The 25,325-nt window shown below is 41.0% G+C and overlaps 1 protein-coding gene across 1 annotated transcript; it reads right to left on the bottom strand.

Moving 5' to 3' along the window:
- Positions 1 to 22,866: 22,866 nt before the first annotated feature.
- LOC149185885 (uncharacterized) lies at positions 22,867 to 23,691 on the bottom strand. The gene has a single exon (XM_089409160.1). The coding sequence runs from the start codon at positions 23,689 to 23,691 to the stop codon at positions 22,867 to 22,869; it is 825 nt and encodes a 274-aa protein (XP_089265286.1).
- Between the last annotated feature and the right edge of the window lie 1,634 nt (positions 23,692 to 25,325).

Below are 25,325 nucleotides of genomic sequence, written 5' to 3'. Positions count from 1 at the left end.
TCAGTGCATCCTTGGATGATAGCCAAAAATGAGGTGAAAGTATAATATAAAGGTTTCAATGAGTGAGTCGGGATGGGAATGAGAAAAGTGTAAATTCCTTAGGGTTTCTAACCCTACTTTGCAAGAAGATAAGTTTTTTTTCATCGACCCAAACCCATAACTTTTCTGTTAGGTATTTAGGAGAGAATAATTTCGTTGTAATAGGTAAATTGAGTTATTTTTGACAGAGAATTTTGGGAAATTGTTATCACCAAAAAATGATCACCTAGCCATTTCTAACTAGGTGGATCGAAATACACCTTGTGGATTTAATTTTACCATAGTAAAAGAACTTTCACTGTGGAAAATACTTTAGTAAACCACTTTTATTAATTATTTTCTGATTTAAATCAAAAAACCCCATGAGAATAATTAAATAAATCATTATTTATTTAATTTTCTCTAGGAATTATTATTAAATCATTATTTAGTAATTATTCCTTGTTCCATTTGACTAAATCCTTTAGGAATATTTAAATAAATCATTATTTATATGAATTTCCTTATTTCTATTATTATAATAATTAATTAAATCAATATTTAAAAATTATTTTGATTTCACACCTTTCTTGTTTCTCGCAAAATAGTTAATAAATCATTTTATTTGTTAATTATTTCCAAATAAAGGAATTTAACCATTTTAAATTCCTTTTCCCTCTCTAGTAAATATAATAATTATTCCAAGTAGTTAGATATGAATTTGGTCAATACAATTTTATTATCCTCCATCAGGTGTTATCAATAAATATTTATTTCTTTAAAATCCTCCTTCCGCTAGGTTATTATTTTGGATCTATCATTCTGCTGCTATTTGTTTCAGATATTGTTTTCTTTTACAGTAGATTTTCCATTTGTGTTGCAGATCTAGAAACAACCATTACCTTGTTTTTAGGTTCACTTGTCACCTAGTGACTTAAGTGAAGGTTAGGCTAGGTCATCTTATGAGATGTTCTCCTCGAGGCTACCCAACCCGTGGCATGGAATTCTGTGCAGTAGTTGAATACCAAGAAGCTCAAGACTTGACCACCCCCATGGGATGAAGGTAACTGAGTGACCAGTCTTAGGGAAGCACCTTATAAGACTAGTTGTGAGAAGAAATTGATCTTATACCCTAGCTTTCTCTGGACAACTCTACTTGGGGGGATGAGATTTCATCAAGTAAGAAGTTCTTTGGAATGCCATCTAAAACAATAGATTTAGGATTGTTTGAGGATTCACATCACTTATATGATAGTGGTATTTTTTATTTTGATAAGACGTGTTTGCGTGCACTATATTAACATCATTAAAATAGTTAGTTTACACATATCACCATTGCACTAGGTGTTTTCTTGTTGTTTTTTTCTCTTTTCTTCCTATCATTATCACTTATTCTAGACATCATAGCGCGTCCAAGGAGTTTGTCGCATCGAATTCAAGGGCTTCACCCTCAGTTCCCATTAGGACATATCACTCCTCCCCGTATAGAGCGAGTTCATCCTCCCAGTCCTCCATTGAGTCCTCATTTTGATTCTGATTCAGATTTTGCTGATTCATCCGTTGATTCTGCACCTCTTCATCCTCATATCACCATCATGTTAGGCACTAATGCAAGTGCAGGAACCAAGGCTGGTAACCCAAGTTCCAACCAAGGTACCCCCATAAGAGAAACCTCAATCGGTGTGGTCACCTTGACCCCCTTACTTCCTTTTGTCACTAGTCTAAGTCTCCAAGATTTTAGCCAGCTTATCAATGATCCTCTTCTCCATGATCCCACATGGTCGCTAATGCCTACCAAACTCCCCTCAGACATCCCAAAGCTTGAGGGTAATCTTGGAGAAGACCCAACCAATCATGTTCACTTCTTTCATATGTGGTATTCATCCAATTCTATTACTGAATACTACAGTCGTCTTCAGTTGTTCCAAACATATGCTCACTGGAGCTGTTGTGAAGTGGAATGTAGACCAGCCTAAGGAAATCCATTCCACTTTGGTGACTCTTTCCACAACCTTTCTTTCATATTTCCAATTACCTCTTCTTTATGATAACAGTACTGAAATTTTGACTTCATTCCATCAAACTTCTACCACTTTACTTTCAGGCCATGTGCAGGAATGGTTGTAGAAGGAGGAGTGTTGGTCGAGCTCCAGAATTCGAGGACCGAGTCTATATGGAATGGTTTCTAAGATTGTTGTTGGCACCCATTGCAAAAGATATCGCTTCTCATTTTCCTCAATCCAAGCAAGAATCTCTCTAGATAGCTCTCCAATTTCGCCTAATTTATGCCCAGTCAGGTTACGTTTACACTGTCATCCCTGATCTGCCTCGTCCTGGTGCTGCTAATGCATCAGGGGAATCTCATGTCGCAGGTAAAATTGTTGGAACTCTTTCACACTCCCAACCATATGCTCCTCCTCAGATGATTTATGGTCAACCTCAGGGAGGGACTAGTCCCATGTACAATTAGCCCCCCCTAATCCTTATCAGAGCCCTCCTTATCTAAGTCCCAACACACCATATGCATATCCCCATTCGCATCAATCGATGCCAAGGCCAGTTATTGCATCGCCTGCTTATACCAATGTTTCCCCCTATCCATATTATCTATATGCACAACCTAGCACTCCATCTCCTTCGGCACCAGTGCCTTAGCCCTCCATGCCTACTCACCCTCCGCCGTAGCAAGCACCTCCTCCACAAGGACAAGTGTACGCTCGATACGGTGGTTCCAATCTCTCGAATCCAAAGAAGAATAATAAGGGGAAGGGAAATAGAAACCAACAACATCAATGTAATCAAGGCAACGAAGGTGCTCAACCCAATGCCCCTCAGGGTCCTCCTCCTAACCTCACAATCCAGTAATAGGGCAGTCATCCCAAGCAGAACAAGGGTCTTCGTACAAAAAACCCTTGTGATTTTTCTGGAGTCTATGGTCATTATACTCATGAGTTTCCCTTGTTACGTTGGAAGTGCCAAGTATGGGAAGCTCAAGTTGCTTCGTAAGGATCAGAGCCTTCCACTCCTCCTCCCCCTCCTGCTTCATCTCAACCCACTATGCTTACCTACCCTTTTCCTCAATAAGGGTATATTGTTGCCCAACCTCCATAAGGTTAAGTTGCTCAACCAACTCCTCCATCTGGTCACCGCGATTATTATATTCTCATGATGAACTCTAATGAGGTAAACACCGAATAATTCAACCTCCAGACTTGATCGTGTCAGTATGACAAGAGACCTGTTAAGTCTATAACTGAGTCCTAACCCAAAGTGTCTACTGAGCCTCTATCGACACCTAATGGTACCTTATAGATCTCACAAGTCAGCTAACCCTCCTTTACCTTCATCCATTGCTTTCCAAATTCTAGTCTCCATTCAAAGCACCATTATCCAACGGTGTATCATTGATGAAGGTGCATCCACTTGTGTGATGGCTGCCAGTGTTTGGAAATAACTTGGTTCCCCTAACCTATCCTCGTCCACCATCATTTTGCATGCATGGGATGGTCATCCCTCATAACCCCTTGGCTTATATCACAACTTCCCAGTCACAGTTGTTGGCAAGACCATCTGTATTGACATCGAAGCCATCGATGCTCCCCTTGACTATAACATCCTTTTGGGTTATAGTTATACTTATGCCATGTCAGTTGTCGCATCAACGGTTCACCGTAAGATGTGATTTTCCCACAATGGAAATATCGTCACCGTCGATCAGCTGAAGTATTATGATCCAAAATCCTAGACTTCTCCATTGACCAACATCTCATCCATCGCCAACAATAAGACTCTCTCATCTATTTTGTAGGTTTTAACCCCGTACAGAATTACCTGCATACTAATTCTAAGAATAGAAAATAGACAATGGTGAGAGCATAACACATAAAAAAAATATACACGGAGATTTTCCCTTGGATCCCAAAATCGGGACTACCAGATTAAATTTTCATTATGTTGCTTTAAATGTTACAATACATATATATACATGTTGAATAATCCATAAACCCCAATCCATTAACCCTGGATAGAAACCTAACCATAGTTCCCTTGACTAGATCTACAAAATACCAAGGATCAAAACCAAAACCATGTGCGAAATCCATGCACAAAACTATAGGTAGGTTTTCCCACCTAATATAGGGCTAGTCGTGGAAAGAATATAACACAACCTAATATTCTGCCACTTATTGTTTTCTTTCCACAGGGGGCCACAAGAGAGCTTAGTCATTGATCCAACCCTACAATGCCCATTATTTCTCTACACCAAGAGAACTTCATAGCTCTCACAGACTTTGTCAATGCATCTGCAGTATTCTTCAAAGTGTCCACCTTTACCAACAACACCTTTTTGTCTTCTACCATATCCCTCAAAAAGTGATACTGAACATCAATGTGCTTTGTCTTTGAATGATAAAAAGGGTTATTCGCCAAGACAATTGTACTTTGGCTATCACAGTCTATCCTTATAGCTCATTGTACTAACCCCATACTTGAACACAATCTCTACTACCAAACTGCTTCCTTGCTTGCATGAGTGGCTGCCATGTATTCTTCCTTTGTAGTTGAAAGTGCCACTACAAATTGTCTCTTACTCATCCAACTAATTGTACCTCCAAATAGGTTAAACACATATCCACTTGTAGATCTTCTCTGATCAAGATCTCCAGCCCAGTCTGCATCAACAAAGCCATGGATGTCCAAAAATCTGTCCAATCTTGGTCTTCCCTGGAAGCATAAACCATAATCACTAGTGCCACACAAATACCTGAAAACCCGCTTTACTATTTTCCATTGATCCTTCCTTGATTTTGACATAAACCTGCTCAATACTCCCACTGCATGTGCAATGTCTAGTCTAGTATAGACCATCACATACATCAGGCTACTAACTGCACTTGCATATGGAACACAAAACATGTCCTCTTCCTCTTCTTGTGTCTTAGGACATTGTTCAGCAGATAAATTTACACCTACAGGAATAGGAACCTTCACCAGTTTACTATACTACATATTAAACCTCTGCAGTATTGTTTTCACATACTTCCTCTAGTTTAAACAGAGATTCCTCTCTACCCGATCTCATTTAATTTCCATGCCCAAAATATATTTTGCAACACCAAGATCTTTCATGTCAAATTTGGAGGACAATTTGGTCTTCAAATACTGGATAATTTATTTGTCATTTTGAACCAGCAACATATCATCCACATACAAGACCAGATAAATAACATAGTCACCAAGTAATTTAAATACACACAGTAATCTACTTTTCTTCTGGTAAAGCCAAGTCCCCGTATAAATGTATCAAATTTCTGATACCACATCCTTGGTGACTGTTTTAACCCATACAAAGACTTTTTTAACTTGCATACCAGTTCTTTCTTACCCTTCACTACAAAGCCTTCAGGTTGCTTCATGTAGATCTCTTCTTCCAGATCCCCATGAAGAAATGTTGTCTTCACATCCATCAATTCTACCTTAAAATCAAAAGCAGCATCAACAGATAAAAGTAATCTAATAGAAGCTACCTTGGCAAGAGGAGAAAAAATATCACCAAAATCAATTCTCGGCACCTGGGAATAACCTTTTGCCACAAATCAAGCTTTGTATTTCTCCACCTTTCCTTTCACATTCATCTTCTTCTTGAACACCCATTTGCTGCCAACGAGTTTCCTTCCAGCTGACAACTCCACTAGATCCCAAGCCTCATTTTTTTGCAAAGATTCCATTTCATCAACCATGTCGTCTTTCCAGAGTTTCCCATCCTCTGAATCGACTGCTTCCTTCACAGTTATGGGATCATCATCAGTAATAGATAAAGAAAAAAATTAACAGAAAGCAGATGGACTATACCTTTATGGCTTCCTTCTTTCCGAAATGATCTTCTCACAACTAGAGTTTGTGGCTCTTCATCTTTTGATTCCCCTTCTATTATAGAGTCTGACTCTTCCTCCTTTATCTCAAAATCTATCTTCTCAGGTTCCTTTGATAGGACTTCATGTTTAATAACATATTTCATCTCTCTAAAAAACACATCTCGGTTGTACACAACCTTCCTTGTTACTGGGTCCCAAAGCTTATAACCTTTTAAACCATCCTTATACCCCAAAAAGATGCACTTTTCATATTTACTATCCAACTTTGTTCTTTTATCCTTTGGAACATGTACATATGCATCACATCCAAATACCCTGAGATGTGAAAGAGAAGGTTTATTACCAGTCAATACCTCTTGTGGATTCTTATCCTCCAACGTTGATGAAGGTGATCTATTAACCAGGTAACATCCAGTCTCCACCACCTCTACCTAGAATTCCTTTCCTAACATGACACCACTAAGCATGCTTCTTTCCTTTTCCATCAACATCTTGTTCATTCTTTCTGCAACTCCATTTTTCTCAGGTGTGTATGGAGTAGTCTTCTGCCATGCTATACCACACTTCTTACATAACTCTTCAAATTCCTTCTTGCAAAACTTTCCACCTTTATCTTCTTCTCTGTCTGGTTTTCCACCAGAGCCTTAAATTCTTTAAACCTGTCAAAGACTTCAAATTTATTCTTGAGGAAATATATCCATGTATTGCTTGAGAATTCATCTATAAATGACACATAGTACACAAACTTACCCAGTTTAGTACACAGACTTACCTAGTGATGGAACCGACACAGGTCCAAACACATCACTATGCACAAGCTCTAATATCTATTTCTCCCTCTTACCACAAGAGGGGAAACTCACCTGATTATTCTTCACATATACACAATTTTCACATAAATAAAAATCTAGAGAGCTATTAGACATACCTTCTACCATACCTTTACCATGAAGTATTCAAAGGACCTTCTCTCCAATATGTCCAAGCCTTTGATTCCATAGCATGGTCTTTTCTCCAGAGACCACTAGATTTTCTACTCCACTTTTAGGAACCACAGAACTGTTCCACCCATTAATAATAGTACTACCTTGCAGATTTTACAGAGTTCCAATACAAACTCCCCACATCAATACCAGTTCTCCCCGAACCATCTTGCAGGGATCTTTCTCGAATACTATTTTTACAACTACATCATTCAAATTGCTTACAAAAACCAGATTTCTAGCTAATGCAGGAATATGCAGAACACCTGGAAATGTTCTTGTTGGGTGTGGAGCCTAATTATCTTCTTTATTTAGAGGTATCACCACATTGGACCCCAGTTCACAATGTGGTGGCAATGTCGCCCGTAATATTTACACTGCAGGGGGGTCCAAGGAGGGTCCAAGGGGGGGGCTGACTGCGACTTTTGGGAACCTGCCCTTGGTAGGGGGATCGGGGACAGTGCCCCCGAAGCTAAAAATATATGTAAAATTGCCTTGTAAAATTTTGTTATTTCATAGTCAATCTGAGTCGTTCATTAGGCAAAGATCTGACAGTAGAACTTATGTTTAATTTAGGGTTTTTTTTTTCCCTAGAAGGCAACCCCTTGCTATATATTAGGGAATTGTATTGCGTCTTTGTAGATATTTATTATGAGTGAGAAGGAGAGAGGAGATTATGTGAGAGCAAAGAGGGAATTACAATAGATCTGCTATAGGTTGTATCTCTTCAGTTTGCTAGATAACATAAAAGGAAGGACTAGTTGTTTCTCCGTGGACGTAGCCCAAATTGGGTGAGCTACATATATTTGTGTCTCTCTTGTTTTATGTGTTTTCTATGTTTGTATTTCTGCAATATATTTATGTTCTCTGTTTCTTTGTGATATATAATTTTCTAACAACACGTATTAGAGCGAAAGATCTGTTTGGCTGATAAACTTGCAGGAGAGAAGGGTTCCTGGTTCAAGTGGGAGCAATGGCGGAAGATGGTAGGTTTAGGGCTAAAAAATTTAAAGGCCAAAACTACCAGTTGTGGAAGATGCAGATGGAAGATTATTTGTACCAGAAAGATGTGTACCAACTATTGAGCAAAAAGGCAAAGAAGCCAATGAGTATGACAGACATAGAATGGGATATTCTCCATAGAAAGGCACTTGGAACAATACGGTTGTGCCTAGCAGCGCTAATAGCCTTTAATATTTCAAAGGAAATGAAAATAGAGGGTTTAATGTCAACATTGGCCAAACTATATGAAAAACCCTCGGTCTCAAATAAGGTATTTCATATGAAGCATTTATTTAATATGAAGATGTCAAAAGGTGGATCTGTTGTTGATCATTTAAATGAATTTATTATAGTTACCAGTCAGTTAAGTTCGGTAGAGGTAACTTTTGATGATGAAGTTAGGGCTCTGTTATTTCTATGCTCATTTCCAGAAAGTTGAAATGGTTTAGTTATGGCCATTAGTAACTCTATCTCTGGATCTAGTACTTTAAAGTTTGATGATGTTGTCGGTGCAATCCTTAGCGAGGAAATGCGACTGAAAAGATCCGGTGAGACATCAGGTAATGCTTTGACTGCAAAGACTAGGGGAAGAAAAATGGAAAGAGGACAGAGCCCAGGATATTGCAGTAAGTCAAGGAAGGCAAATCCAAGTCTAGATCAGGGATGGTGTGCTAGAAATGCAGGAAGAAAGGACACCTAAAGAAATTCTGCAAGTCTCGTAAGGGAAAATAAGGAGATGTGCAGCAAGAAAACAATCATGAAGCGAATGTGACAGGTGATTTGTTGCAAGATGATTTGATTCTTTCATTAGAAAATATTATTGATGCCTGGGTGGTAGATTCAGGGGCCTCATTCCATGCCACACCTGATGGGAAACATTTCCATGATTATGTTCAAGGAGATTTTGGACAGGTTTGATTAGGTGATGATAAACCCTATAGAATCATTGGAATGGGTACAGTTTTCATAAAATAGCAAAATGGAAATCAATGGCTATTGAAGGAGGTAAGGCATGTTCGAGATCTGAAGAAAAATATAATTTGAACAAGGTAGTTGGGAGGTGAAGGTTGTGTAACTACTTTTACAGATAAAACTTGGAAGGTCATTAAAGGAGCCCTGGTAATAGCAAAAGGAGAAAAGGTTGGTACATTGTATTTATGCAATGGAATGTCTAATTATGCTAATGCTTTAACCTCTACAGGAGTAGATGCGACATTGTGGCATCATAGGCTTGGGAACATGAGTGAGAAGGGGATGTAGATTCTTCACTCAAGAAATTTGTTGCCAGGTTTGAAGCATGTTGATTTAAAATTATGTGAGAATTGTGTTTATGGAGAACAGAAGAGAGTGAGATTCCTCAGAGTTGGGAAAGAAAAGAAGAGTGAAAAATTAGAGTTTGTGCATACAGATGTATGGGTACCTGCTCAGGTATCATCTCTCGGTGGCTCTCATTATTATGTTACTTTTATTTATGATGCAACCAGAAAAACCTAGATTTATTATATTCAAAATAAATCTGATGTATTTGATACTTTCAAGAAATGGAAAGCTTTGGTTGAAAATGAGACAAGAAAAAGGTTGAAGTGTCTCAGATCAGACAATGGAAGTGAATATTGTAGCAAAGAGTTTGATAGGTGCTGTTCAGGGAATTGAATTCATAGAGAGAAGACAATTCCAGGAACACCACAAGAAAATGGTGTGTCATAAAGGATGAACAGGACAATCATGGAGCGTGCAAGGTGCATGAGATTGCATGCAGGATTGCCTTAACAATTTTTGGCATATGTTGTAGATACTATTGTTTATCTAATAAACAGAGGGCCTTCAAGTTCCTTGGATGGTGGAATTCCAGAGGAAGCATGGACAAGTAAAAAGGTAAACTACTCATTTTTAAAGACTTTTGGTTGTGAAGCCTTTGTCCACATTAATAAAGAAAATAGAACAAAGCTTGAGGCAAAATCAAAGAAGTGTACCTTTATTGGATATGGTGTTAATAATTTTGGTTATCACTTTTATGATTATGAAAAACACAAAATCATTAGGAACAAAGATGTCATATTCAATGAAAATGTTTTGTATAAGGACCAAATGTAGGAAAAGAAACAAGAAAAAGAAAACAAAGAATACACGGTGCTTGATGAGATCACAGAAAAATTGAAGGTGCCTAAAAATCATAATGATCAATAGCCAAAACATCAACAAAAACCACAACAACAACACGCACCTCAAACACCTGAAAGTGGTGTTAGAATATCTACCAGGATATGTAGACCCCCTAAATGATACTCTCCTTCATTATATTATGTATTGTTGACTAGTTTTGGTGAACCATAATGTTATAAAGAAGCAGTGCAGGTAGAAACCAGGAAGAAGTAGGAGCAAGCCATGAAAGAAGAGATGGAATCCTTAGCACATAACCAAACTTGGGACTTAGCAAAGTTGCCTGCAAGTAAAAAAACATTGCAGAATAAATGGGTTTAGGGGTTGAAGGAAGAAGATGAAGGTAGAAAAAAGGTATAAAGCTAGACTTGTGGTGAAGGGGTTTGAACAGAAAAAGGGTATAGAATTTGATGAGATATTTTCTCCTGTTGTTAAAATGACTTCAATCAGAACTATCTTAAGTCTAGTAGCAGCTGAAGATTTACATCTTGAACAGTTCGATGTAAAGACAACCTTTCTCCATGGGGATTTGGAGGAAGAGATATATATGCAGCAGCCACAAGGATATGAGGTAAAAGGTAAGGAGAAGCTAGAGTGTAGGTTGAAGAAGAGCTTGTATAGCTTAAAACAGGCTCCAAGGCAGTGGTATCTAAAATTTGACAGGTTTATGTCTGAACAAGGTTATACTAGATGTCACTCTGATCATTATGTTTATCTCAAAAAGCAAAATGATGGCAGCTATATTACAATGTTATTGTATGTAGATGACATGCTTGTTGCAGGTTCTAACATGCAGGAAATAAATGTGCTCAAAAAAAAATTGGTGAACTCATTTGCAATGAAGGATTTAGGTGCTGCAAAACAAATCCTTGGTATGAGAATAACTAGAGATAGGAAGAATTGAAAATTAACATTGTCTTAGAGTGAGTACATAGAAAATGTGTTGAAAAGATTTAATATGCAGAATGAAAAACCAGTTAGTATACCTTTGGCTAGCCATTTCAAACTATGTAAGGCAGTGTGTCCCAAGACTTTGGATGAAATGGATGATATATCTAAATTTCCATATGCACTAGCAGTTGGAAACTTAATGTATGCAATGGTCTGCACAAGGCCTGATATTGCACATGCACTAGGAGTTGTAAGAAGGTACATGAAAAATCGAAGGAAAGAACATTGGATGGCGGTGAAGTGGATTCTTAGGTATTTTAGAGGTACCACAAATCAAGGATTATTCTTTGGTGGTTCAAACATTTCTCTATGGGGATATGTTGATGCAGATATGGCGAGTGATAAAGATAACAGGAGGAGCACAACAGGGTATGTGTTTACTATAGGTGTAAAAACTATCAGTTGGGTTTCAAAACTACAAAGTTTTGTTGCACTCTCAACAACAAAAGCAAAGTATGTTGCTGATACAGAGGCTAGTAAAGAAATGATTTGGTTACAAAGGTTTCTGGATGAATTGGGTAAGAAGTAAGAGTTGGGCAGGTTATACAGTGACAGCCAGAGTGCCATACATCTTGCAAAGAAATATACATTTCATTCCAAGACAAAACATAGATAGCTCAAGTATCATTTCCTACAGTCAACATTGGAAGATGGACAATTGAAGCTGGAAAAGATACACACTAGCTAGAATCCTGTAGATATGTTAACAAAAGTTGTAACCAGGGAGAAACTAAGATTTTGTTCAGTTTGAATTGGTCTTCAAAAATGATGAATAAGATGATAAACAACCAGGTGCAAAGTGGAGTCATTTTCCAGAAAATGAAGCAGCGGTGAAGTTGCTATAATCAGTCTCAAAGTGGGAGATTGTTGGGTGTGGAGCGTAGTTATCTTCTTTATTGAGAGGTATCACTATGGTGGAGCCCAGTTCATAATGTGGCGGCAATGCCGCCTATAATATTTACGCTGTAGGGGGGGTCCAGGGGGGGCTGTGACCTTTGGGAGGCTCGCCTTGGTGGAGGGATTGGGGGCAATGCCCCTGAAGCTAAAAATAGATGTAAAATTTCCTTGTAAAATTTTGTAATTGCATAGTCAATCTAAGCCATTCATTAGCTGGAGATCTGATGGTAGAAGTTATGTTTAATTTAGGGTTTTTTTCCTTAGAAGGAAACCCCTCGCTATATATGAGGGAATTGTATTGTGTCTATGTAGATCTGTATTATGAGTGAGAAAGAGAGAGGAGATCGTGTGAGAGTGAAGAGGGAATTACATCGGATAAACTATAGGTTGTATCTCTTCAGTTTGTTGGATAATATAAAAGGAAGGACTGGTTGATTCTTCGTGGACATAGCCCAAATTGGGTGAACCACGTATATCTGTGTCTCTCTTGTTTTATGTGTTTTCTGTGTTTTTATTTCTGCAATATATTTTATGTGTTTCGTTGCTCTATAATATATAATTTTCTAATAGTTCTAATCCTTCCACCTTGCAACTTCAACTTTACTTTTCCACGACCAATGATTCTAACCTTCCTTTCATCCCCTAAGAAGACATCACCACCACCATATTTCTCATACTTGCAGAACCACTCTCTATGGGGAGTGAAGTGAAAGGATGCACCTGAGTCAATCAACCATGCCTCATCATTTACATGTGTACTTAAAGAAGAAGATAAGTACACATCCCCACCTTCATCTGAGGTGGTTTTCACCTCTGTAGAAGGAGCATCATTAGATCCCTTTCCTTTCTCAGGAGCTTTAGATTTACAGTCCCTTTTGTAGTGCCCTTCCTTTCAGCATTTCTAGCACACCTTTACAGGATTTCCTAGAGATTTAGATCTCCCTCTAGATTTATATCTCCCACTCAAGGACTTATTTTTGTTTATCTTTTGGGATCGTCCTCGTATAGACAAGGCATCACCATTCTGGATCTCCATATTTTTTCTTCTCATCTCCTCAATCATCAAGGATGAGACTATTTCATCAAACTAGAATGCAGTTGCATTGCTACCTATTGCAATAACCAAACTATCCCACGAATCTGGTAGAGAACACAACAAATGGATGCACTTATCTTCATCTAAAATTTTAATATCAATAGATAATAATTTGCTTTCCACAGTATTAAATGCATTCAAATTATCTCTCGTCGAGTCTCCATCTTTCATCCTCGAGTTATATAGATTTTTTCATAGGAACAGTTTATTCACTAGAGACTTAGATTGGTACAAAGTCCATAACTTGTCCCACAAAGCCTTTTTCGTAGCTTCCACTGATACATTCATAAATACTGAATCTGAGACATGCAATCGTATTGTGCTTTTTGCCTTCTAATCCAACTTCTTTCATTATTCATCAGACACGGCTGTTGGTTTTGTACCTGGATCTACTGTGATCCATTGATCTTTATCCACTAGCAGATCCTCCATCTTGAGTTTCCACAACTCAAAACTCTAACCATTAAATTTCAAGATCTCTATCTTTCCATTGCTTTCCATCTTCTTTCACCACAAGAATCGATCCTACAGATATCCCACTGAATAGGATCTACCACAGGCCCGAGAAAAACCCCTCAGCATCAAAGGCATCCCCTCGAAGCCCAAACAACTCTGATACCAAATGTAGGTTTTAACCCCGTACAAAAATTACCTGCATACGAATTGTAAAAATAGCAAATAAACAATGGCGAGAGCATAACACATAAAACAAATATACATAGATATTTTCCCCTAGATCCCAAAACCGGGACTACCAGATTTATTTTTCATTATGTTCCTTTCAATGTTACAATACATATATATACATGTTGAAGCATCCATAAACCTCAATCCATTAACCCTGGATTAGAACATAACCATAGTTCCCTTAACCGGATCTACAAAATACCATGGACCGAAAACCATCATGCCTAAAACCATGTGCGAAATCCATGCACAAAACCATAGGTAGGTCTACCCACTTAATATAGGGTCCAAATGTTTTTTCCTTGGGTGCTGCCCCGGACCCCATGCATGGGGGCTACCATCGCAACATACAAAGGGGGATACCGCCCCTCGTGTGTGGGCTAGTTATGGAAATAATATAACACAAACCAACATGTTTCTCCCAGAGTCTATAAATATTCCTCATTGCTTGGTGCTTACTATGGCCTGCCACCTACTCCTTCTAAGCCTAGCTCATCGAGTGTTTGCAGGCTCCGAGCATCGTGGGCCACCCAAAAATGGGCTGTTATGTCTGCACAACAGTCCTCACCTTCACAACTTCCTCTTCCTGACTCAACCATGCCTAACGATACAACTCCTCAAGGACCACCTTCTTTTACTGGTGTCTCTCCAAATCCTTTTCCACCCAGTTCCGGTCCCCCAAACCTTAACCATGTGAGAGTTGTTCCTCCAGGTCATTACCCTTTTCGTCAAATATTGTTGTTGTTTCCACATCCCGAAGTTTATTATACATTGGTTATGGCTACATTGAGTCTACCTAATATCACCCTCAGGATCCCAGTCTGGTACATTGATCCCCTTGAAAACACTCCACCTCATCAGTTGAAACAATCCAACCGATCGTTCCTACCCCTTCCTTTGCTTCAATTCCATAGCAACGTCAATAGGATCCTACTCGTACTGTGAAAGCATCTGGCAAGGGGGGAAAATCCAAAAAGAACGGATCTCAAGACAAGGTGCCCCCAACAACTTCAGCTTCCCCTAAGCCCCTAAAGCTTCTTGTTCCTTGTGCTTTGTGTGATGTTTTCAGTCATGCCACCAATAACTATCCTGAACTCCCTCACATTAAAGAGGTTTTCACTGATACCTTTCATGATCCTAACATCCCCAAGGTCAAAGTAACCTTGTCTTAATTGGCTAAGATAATCCAATCATTACACACAAATCACCCTTGTGCTTTATGTGATAACTACGACCATTATTCCCATCACTGTCCCCGTCTTGAATATTTTCATGATACACTTCAAGTACTTCATGAAATAGAGGTCACTCATACTGAGTCCCCTTCTCCTTTACCTACAGAGTCTAGTCCCACCCCTACTCCAGAAAAGGAGGTTTCCCAACCACCCATCGTGATCCATGCCCCTGATGTCGAGATGATAGACAATTATGCTTCTATTCTATACCTATCATCATTCATGAGATCACTCCCTAAGAACTACCTAGATACCTCCTCTCATGATTCCATTGAACGTCCTTCAGCAGACACATCAGTTTGAGCATCGATAGATTCTCCCTCTACTAGTCATATGTCTCCTAGTTGTGATGATGCATATACGAACCTCATTTATCATGAAGATGCTTCAGGTAGCTCTTCCTCATCATGTGTTCTTTCTTCCTCCAGTTCACCCATCTTCCACTCTGGTGAAGACATTATAGAATCCATGAACACCCCTAATTACCCTTGGGATGATATGCACCATCATGCGTACTTCCTTTCGCAACAGACCCATGACCAATATGTTGTGGAGTCCAAAGGTTTTATCCATAGTGAGTTCAATTAGTTTAATCACCCCTTACTTTGAATCCATGAATTCAAACCACATACACCTTGTGGCCATTACATTTCCACCCAATTTTTGGGTAAGGGGGAATCCACTTTTGAGATTCGAGGATAATTGATTCTCCCCAACCCTCCTAGTGCATCTGGTGGTATCGATTCTAGTACCATCATTCTTCCCCATTTAGAATAACCGCTAGAGTCTCATATCACTCCACATCACCCTGGGATGATCCACTTCATCACCCCTTCATATTATATCAACAACTCAGTCCCCTAAACATTGTTATTATTCAACCACCATGTTTTCTAGGTGAGCATCAATTCCTTATATCCGAAGGCACTCTTTGGTATAGTTAAACCATGTATGCGAACCCAGAAATTCAATCCATTTGATTCATATATATAGAACCAAACAAGATTGGTAATCCACCATTTCCTTTCTCTAACTTCATACATCCATTCTTCCCATACGAAGACAACCATAAAAAATGGTGAACCACATTATCAAAATGTGTTTTGAGTCCACTACTCTAAATACATTCGGTATGCCCAGAGCATACTACATTCATTTATACATGACTGGGGGGAACATATGCCCCTACATTTCCTCATCATCCTTTGGAGGATCTCATGCCATCTCGGCTGAGATGCTTGAATCCCTTATTCAAACACTTGGAACACAATGGCACTCCACAAACTCCTCCTCCTAGGGGGCATCATTCCCACCTTTGCATGCCAAATTAGTCCCCTCCATCACATATGCTCAATGGAAATATCCCATACTTGGGGGCATGACAGTTCCCTCCTTAGCTACATTCTCATTTGGTTAACATAAGTCTCGGCCTAGACCCCAATTATCTAGGTATCGTCTATTATCTTTCCATTCCCTAGATAGTTTGTCCAACCGGCCTCTCTGGCGAGCCATATACACATTTCATATCATAGATGTTTGATACCATATATTCAAATATTATACTCTATGTGATGCCACACATACCACCCAGTCCCCATGTTTGACTTGATGAACATGGATGATCCTAGACCTTCTATAGTAGTTCATTCATGTTTTCCTTTCTTACCTTGATTCTTCATCAGAAATCATTCTTCCAAGAAGCATTAAGGCCATTTTTAGACAAGGCCACTTACCTGAAAGTCAAAAATCCAAATTTCGATGGTTGGTTTGCTCATTATGATCTACACAAGATTTATGGCCTTCTCCTCCTCTTCAAATTCTCCACAAATCACTAAATGAATTGGATTTGTAGGTAAAAAGCCCTTTTATAGGAAAAACCCTAGTTTTTCCATCGCCCTTTACAACCAAACCGTAGCTTCGTTTGATGCACCATCAGCACCGTTGGAAATCTCCACCAAGTTCTATAATTTGTCTCTCTTTATTTTTTGTAATTTGACACTTCACTCAAAAGCCATTTTTTCCATGAAGTTTCACATTGCTGCCCTTTAAAATTGAATCTCTTCATTTGAGCCACTTGTTCTCTAGCAGCACTTTACTTTTGCACTGGTTGACTCTCATGTCGATTTTTTTCATGAGTAACCATCATTTACTCATGTGTTTATGGTCCCCACCAAGTCTACCCCATGTTGCAACATCATCGAGTCACCGTTGTTCAGAGCATCTGAGATGTTTCACCTTTGTACTTATGGAGTCTGTTCTAAGTCCACATTGCATCCCATTACAGTGTTCTATTCATCATCATGCCACATTTATTCCATTATACTTATATCTGGCCTCCAATCCTTTTGCGCCATCTTTTCCAAACCCTCATTTGAATCATTGACCATCCCCTCTGAATTCGATTCAGTCGTTGTCAGGTCAACCATTTTTTATTATGCTTTGAAAAGGGAAGTCATCAGTCCACCACCCATCATGTTTCCTTCCATCATCATCCCTGGTGTCAGTCCATCAGCCACTCTGCTATGTTCCTTCGTGCCTTTGTTGATGATTCCTCATTGCCTTAACTCTAGCTAGCTCTCTTCTATCGACTTAAACACATTTATTCCAGAAGAGTAGTATAGAGGGTGGTGTAGCTTAGTTCCAAATTCCATATTTGTTTGGTGCCTCGAACCAGGAAAAGGGACTCATTATTTCCCTTTGACTTGGTTGCTTCTCATATGCTCAACATTAGCTCCTTATCGCACACTTGAGAATCGTACACTTGACGGTTCAATGATTCAGATGATTGTCCCACTGATTCCCATTTGTGTATGAGAGGTTTCAGACCTCATGAGGGGGTGGCCTTTCAGATAGCCCCCCACATGCCCAGATGACCATAGATGTTGATCCAACCTCCAATCTAGTTCTATAGATTTGATGGGTTCATTTTCTGCTACTTGCAACACCCATAGCATGTGTATCTCCTTAAGATGATCCATTCATATTTTCAGATCCCTTTCCTATTCAGCAAGGCCTCCTTGGTTGTGATCCCCCCTCCCCATGTTAGTTTGAGGGGCATTGTATCTCATGTACTTAGATATTATTGTATTCAGTTTTGGCCTTTTTCTTTTCAAGATGCATTTTTTTTTTGCTAAGTAAGGTTAATCTATTAAAAGGAAAAAAAAAAAGATATTTACAGAGAGGAACTGGATGTAAATGAAAACAGCCTATCTCAGCTTGCCGAAGAACTAGTTCTGAGACTGCCCCAACAGAGGGGAAACCAGTCTGATAGTGCGGGAATTACAAAAAGAAAAAGGACATCATTGAACATTTTCCTTAGTTTTCTGAAAAGAGCTAAGAAAACAACATAAAACCAGCAATTCATCCTCCTGGATGCACCTACGTGGACAAAAAAGAGGTGGAACCAAACGTTAGATGAAGTGCCACCTGACATTGGTAATTTGGTTTATGAACTCCTCCGTGGCAGGTTTCTCCACTACCGGGCAACTCCAATATTCGCGGTTATCTGGCTGAGATTGCTCGCCTTCTCCTCTTCCTTCAACCTGCTGCATGTCCTCCTCGTTCATCTTGCCCATCTCCATGGCTGGCTTGGCATGCTGAGGCTCTGAATCCTCCTGCCTTTCCCTCATAGCCTCCTTCCCTTTCCGCTTGGGCTGTCCACCATGCACAATTGCCTTGTCTCTTCTTTCATTCTGTTGGTCTTTGCGATGACTGGGCTCCGCTTTAGGCATATCGCCTCCAGGGCAGGGCATCTAGGCACTCTAAATCGCTTCCTCGGAGAAGGAGATGGAGATGGTTGCAGTGATAACTGGCTGATTAAGAGTGCTATGGAAGTGGAAGAGCGTGGTATGGGGGGAGTGGTGCTGGGGCAGAGGAAATGGAGTTGAGCGAAGGCCTGCTCTACCTCGTCTGCTTCTAGTGTTGGGATAGCGAGGATTTTCCACAGAGGAAGAGGGAGAGCCCAAGGTGCTTCACCTCCGGACTTGCTGTCGAGAGCTACCACCTCTCGAGCCACCCCTTCTGCTAATTAAACGCTGTCGCACCATGATGGGATATGGAGCAGAGAGAGCGCACAGGTACTCTGAGAGTGGAGAAAAGATCAAATTTGGAGCAGGCAGAGGGCGTGACTACGAAGCCGAGCGTGACCCAACAGCATCCCAGAACCCACCTTCGCCCGACCAGCGATGCATATGAAGCTTCCAACCGAGTCCATGGCTATACATGAAATTAACTACCACCAGCTCTCCTCGACTATCCCCTGCCATAACTTCTGCAATAAATGGAGCCGAAGCCCAGCTAGACCTGAAGCATGCAGAGGTGATGGTCCGGTCTAGGTTCCGACTGTGCATGCTGTCTTCCCAATGCTTGAGGCCATGTGATCGCACCTTCCTCTGTATGAGGCTTGTCCCATCCTTATCCAGGTGGTGCTGGGCTAGCAGGTGTCATCCTGCTTTGCCGCACCCCTGTCCCATCTCCTTAAATGCCAGCTGAAGCACCCGCATCCGGGGAGCCTGCATCCTTTTGGACCAGAATGTTGCATTCCTGTTTCTGTTCATGATTCTGAATTATATCTAGGGCCCCTGTGAGGAGAGAGTGCCTATTGTCTACTCCCAGGTTGGCAAGGAAATCCGCTACCTTGTTGCTTTCCCGCCTAACATGGTTGAGAATGATTGCTCTGTTGGAGTTGAGAATATTTACTATGGCTTCCAATTTGGCCTCAAGTCTCCAGCTAGTGGAGATTTTATTCGCATGAGCTCCATTGAGCAGCTGTTTGGCCATGTTGATGAGGAGTTGGGAGTCTCCTTCGATCTCCAGAGGCTGGAAGTCATGGTGTTGGGCTAAGAGTATTCCTTGCCAGAGCCCCTCCAATTCAACTGAGTTATTTGTGTCCCATCCTATTTTGCCGAAGTAGATTAAGAGAGGAGAACCCTTATGATCTCTGTAGATGCCGCCAAATCCTGTGTTCCCTGGTTACCCTTAGAAGCTCCATTAAAGTTGATCTTGTATCTGTGTCTTGTGGGGGGGGAGCCAAAGATTCGTGTTGATGCTTGTTTTTCCGATAGGATTGCAATCGGGGATTCCTTGCTAGAGCTGGAGGTTCCAATTTTCCCATATGGTTTTCTCATTAGCCAGCGTGGGAAAGTCATCCGGAAACCATGTTTTAAGTGACAAAGTTTCTTCCAGGTTCTTGCCGAACTTGTCCCAGATGATTTCTGAGGGAGTGCTTTGGTCTTTGAAAATACGCTTGTTCCTTTCTTTCCATATAGTCCATATGAGGAGGCCAGGTATGATTCTCCATAGATGGTTAAGGATAGCGCTTTTGTAGGGACTTTGGTGCCAGAGGTGCATGGAGTTGATGATGTCCTCAGATGTTCGGCAATTTCTTTGACAACGGAAACTGGTTTTCTCCCACAACTGATTGGCCGGAGAACAGGAATCCAGGAGATGTTGTATCGTTTCCTCTTGGGAGTGACACTTGGGGCATATGGAGGGCCCCTGTATGTTCCTTTTTCTTAAATTGTCCCAAGTTAGAATTTTTCGGTGCCCAGTGAGCCACAAAAATATTGAGACTTTGGGCCAAATGCCCAGAGTCCAGACCCTTCCCCAGATGGGATCCTGAGGCGCATCATCTTGGCATTTGATTTTGTAAGCTTATTTCGTGGTGAAGGAGCCCCTTGGGGTATATCCCCATCTCAATAAATATTTACCTTCGGAATATCTGATTCTTCATTTTTGGAGCTCTCTTTCCAGGTTTTCTCTTGTCTGGTTGTCAGTATTTCTTATCAGTCTTTCCGGGTGCTTCCATTGTCTGTAGCCTTGGTTGATCTCCTGTGACCATTGTTGTTTGACCGTTTCCCTTTGTCGTTCCTCCCAATCATAGCTGGGCTGAAGATTAAGAATTCTTTCAAGCTTGGGAAGCTGATTCCAAGCGTCCGTCTAGAAACGAGTTATATTACCACTTCTGATCTCCCAAAAAATGTATTGTTGAATCAACAAGAAGTGTTGACTGGCGGCATTTCACATCAACGAGCCTTTCTCAACAGGGGTGAATCTGATTAGCTCCTCCATTGGTCTGTGGTTGGCATATTTGGCTGTCCAGATGACCCCCTAGGGCTTGTTTGGTGCTGTAAGCCATTGCCACCAGATTCTCGCACCCATGATTTCATTGCTGTGATTCGGGTCTCTCAGACCTAAGCCTCCTTTTTCCTTGGGTTTGCAAGTCGTAGTCCATTTTACAAGGGCCCATTTACAATTTGTCCCATGAGTTCCCCACAGAAAGTTGCGCTGAAGATCTTTGATTCTTTTGAGTGCCCATTTAGGCGCTGCCAGGATTGAGAAGAGATACAGGGGCATTGCCTGAAGCACCGCTTTGATAAGGACTAATCTGCTGGCTATGTTCAGAGCTCTATAGGTCCAAGAGGAGAGACGGGATTCAAGCTTCTCTAAGAGCCTGCACCAGGAGGCATGCTTAATGGCAGAGTCAATGAGAGGGGCGCCTAGGTAATTGGAGGGCAGGGTAGCTATGGAGAAACCAAGAATGCAGGCAATGGCCCGTTGAATGATGGGAGGCATGTGAAAGAAGAAGATTTGCGATTTGGCTTTGTTGATGCTTGTGCCTGAGGCGTCTGAGAAGTCCTTCAGAAGGGCTTTGAAGATGGTAGCTTCTTGAACAGATGGGTATCCGAAGAGCATGTTGTCATCCACAAATTGTTGGTGGGTGGTAGCAGGGGTATTGTGAATGGAGATTCCTTTAAGGAGTTGGGAGTGAAGGGCATGCTTGATGAGTCTCCCTAGCCCTTCTGCCATTATAAAAAAAAGGAACAGAGATAGAGGGTCCCCTTTTCTGATTCCTCTAGGCTGAAAGGTCGAGAGGGGATGCCATTAATGAGGAGGGAGAAAAAGGTGGAGGAGATTAAACTTTGAACCCAACGAACCCACATTGGTGAAAAACCAAAAGCATGAAGCATTTTTTGAATGTAAGTCCAACCTAATTTATCAAAAGCTTTGGAGAGGTCAATCTTGAGAATCATACCTGCCTGCTTGGAGATCTTGAGGGAGTGTATGATTTCATGAGTGAGGATAATGCCATCTAATATTTGTCGCCCTTCAACATACCCTGATTGTTCCGGTGCTATGAGTAGGGGTAACAGCGGCTTCAGCCTGTTTGCAATGACTTTTGAGACGACCTTGTAGATGACATTGCAAAGTGAAATTGGGCGGAATTTATCCGGAGTGATGGTGTTGTCTTCCTTGGGGATGAGAGCAATGAAAGTTGAATTGAGCGAAGGCAGCAGCCAGTGAAGAGATCGGGATTCCTCCACTACTTGCCATACTTCCCTTTTTATGAGCTCCCAGAATGAGTGGAAGAAGGTGGTGGAGAAGCCATCCGGACCCGGTGCTTTGCCTTCCTTGAGCTGTTTCATGGCTAAGTCCACCTCCTCGGGCATTACAGGTCGGAGAAGGAGTTGGTTGTGGTCTTCTGTGATGACTTTTGGCACATGTTGAGTAATCTTTTCTATAGCATTCCTTTTGTCAATTTGGGGTTCTTGTAGGACTTCCTGAAAGTAATTGATAAATTCCTGTTCGATCTCTGCATGGTCCTCCACTCTTTCCCCCCCTTGCTTTTGGATAAAGGAGATAGTATTGTGCATTCTTCTTTGTATAGTGGTTCTGTGGAAGAATTTGGTGTTTCTCTCGCCTTCTTTCAGCCATCTGATTCTGGATTTTTTCTTCCAGAGAATCTCTTCCTGCTTGTTTCTCTCCTCCATTTGATTATGTATGTGCTTCTCTCGTTCCAGAGTTCCTTCCCTGTACCCCTCTGTTATTATTTTTTGCTGGAGATCCCTCATTTCCTTGTTGAGGTTTTGTTGAGCTTGAAAAATATTGCCAAAAGTCTCCTTATTCCATCTTTTGATTTGGGCTTTTAGATATTTGAGTTTCTATTGGAATTGGAACATTTTTTATCCTTTTGGCACCGTGAAGTTGTTCCAAGAATGATTGATGAAGTCTTTTAAAGCGGGATGAGATAACCAACATGCCTCAAATCTGAAAGGACGTTTAGTAGAGTTTCCTGGTCGTTGCCATTGGAGTGCGATAGGCCAATGATCAGAACCGGAGTAGGGGAGGATGGATGCTGAGAGGTCACCTCCGAGATGTATTGCACTATCTGACATGAGGAATCTATCAAGTTTCGAAGCAATTTGATACCTCCCAACCCTACGATTGCTCCAAGTGTGCATGCCATTGGGTGTTTGCATGTTGATGAGCATGTTATTGTGGATAAAGTCTTTGAAGTGGTCCGCATCCTGATCCAACTTGGCCTGACCTCCCTTCTTTTCCTCTAACTTGGTGATCATATTAAAATATCCACCTATGAGCCATAGAGAATGCTCCCTATTGGAGTTGAGAGTTGCTATGGTGTCTAAAAGAGCAATTTTATTGGGAGCATCCTGCGGAAAGTAAACGTTGGTCAGGTGACCATGTATGTTGGTACCAATTATATGGAATGTTGCCTGGATGATATTGTGGGATGCGTGAAAATTTGACAGCAATATTGCTTGCGTATTCCATGCAATCGCTAAGCCTCCAGATGCGCCTGATGCATCCACTGCCACTGAGTGACATCCTGGCCATGCTTTTGAAAGGATGTTTCCCAGGGTGTTACTGTTGCACTTTGTTTCCTGCAAGAAAAAAATCTGGGGTTGTTCCTGCCTTATCATATTTTTAATCATTCTGAGTTTCCCAGGGCTATTGAGCCCTCTTACATTCCATGAGGTGAGCTTCATTGTTCACTATGTGGAGTGGGCCTATAGTACTTCATTAATTTAGCATATCTGCCTGAGTCGACCAAGATTTTCCCTACTGCTATAGTTCTCTAGAGATCTGTCTTTCTCCCCCTATTTTTGGAATCCTTTGGAAGGAGGTTACCATCCCATTGGCTTCCTGGTTGTATACCCAATTGTTGCTGCTGATAAGCTCTGGATAATATAGTTTCCAGAGTACTGAGCTGATGCTCTTGGATTTTGTCATACTCCTTCTTTCTACAAGCTTGCTCCAATCCAAAAATGTCTAGCCCTTTTAGATCTATGCTCTCTGGTTCTTCATCCATATGCTGCACTTGACTGCTTTCCTCTGAGATAAGCACTAGTTGCCAGGATTGATTTTGTGGTTCATCTGTCTCCATGGCTTTGGATGTTCCTTCAGGGGTTTTCTAGTTTGCTATGGGAGTTCCACTTGATTTGGATGGCGTTCCCTCTACTTCCATATCCTTTATTCTCCCATCAAGTCCCTTTTGGCTCTCTTTGGGGGTTGCATTGTCATCCCTGGGGAAACGAGATGCATGGGAGGATCCGGGGGGGGAAGGAGTGCAGAGGAGGAGATGGGCATGTGGCCATGCTTCGAGCTCAAGGGTTGCTCTTCTTTGGCTTGCGATAGAATTTCAAAGCTATTACTCGTGGAGGGGATAGAAGTTGTTTCTTGCAGGGGTTTTTTCCCAGTGGAAGGTTTTTTGTGCGCTCGTTTGCGAGTAGGGACCTTGGTAAACCCATCTTGGGCAGGCAGATCAGAGGGATCGGAGACAGAGGCTTTGGCATTTAGCGGACAATCCCTGAAGAGATGCCCTTGAGCATGACATTTGCAGCAACGAAAAGGTACATGTTCATAATCCAGGGGTTGAATCCATTCATAATCGTCATGAGAGAGACTTACCAAGTCCGGTAGGGCTTTGTCTAGGCGCATGAAGACACAAATGCGGGCATAGGATGTGTATCTTCGGAGCTTCGTCTCTTCAGCTGCTTTTACGAATTCCCCCAGTCCATTTCCAATGTCTTTGAGCAGCCATTCATCCCAATATTCCTCTAGAAGTGAATACATTCTAATCCACATTGGAGCCTAGGTGAGGTCTTCCTTATCTGGGTTAAATCTTTCTACCCAATCCCTTAGATACAATCCTGCTAAGTTGAAAAAGTATGGCCCTTCATCCATGATTCTGAACTTTTCTTCTAGGCACAAGAATATCACAGTGAAGAATCCCTTCGGTCCCAGCTATAATGTTATGTGGCCCTTGGGTTTCCATTTAGCAGCGATCCAGCCATACAAGGCTTTTTCTGTCGGCCAGAAACATATAAATTTTCCTATGAGTGCATGGTCCGTCATATATTGGATTCATTCATTGATCTTCTGACCGGGCAGTTCTATCTTGGGTCTTTCAGCTGCTATTGGTTTGCATGTTTTCGAGGTGACCTTGGTTGTTTCCTCTATCTTGTCTTTTCCTTTTGGAATTTCACTACTCTTGTCTGACTGACTGGCAGGTGCATTAGGATTATGTTGCTGCGGCTTCTCATTGTTATCCACCTCTACATGGATTGAACTGAATACTAGAGACCTTGTTTGCCCTGGCGGTGAGGTGTTGGACGAGGGG

This window comes from Pinus tabuliformis, chromosome 3_1 (genome assembly GCF_031772625.1).
Source record: "Pinus tabuliformis cultivar Carrire ecotype Pingquan chromosome 3_1, CPIR1, whole genome shotgun sequence".
Taxonomy (NCBI): Eukaryota; Viridiplantae; Streptophyta; class Pinopsida; order Pinales; family Pinaceae; genus Pinus; species Pinus tabuliformis.
Note: the sequence above shows the minus strand (reverse complement) of the source record. Positions and strands in the feature narration are given on the sequence as shown.

Coding starts and splice junctions, on each gene's coding strand:
- LOC149185885 (XM_089409160.1), bottom strand. CDS start 23,691: ATGAAGCTCACCTCATGGAATGTAAGAGGGCTCAATAGCCCTGGGAAA.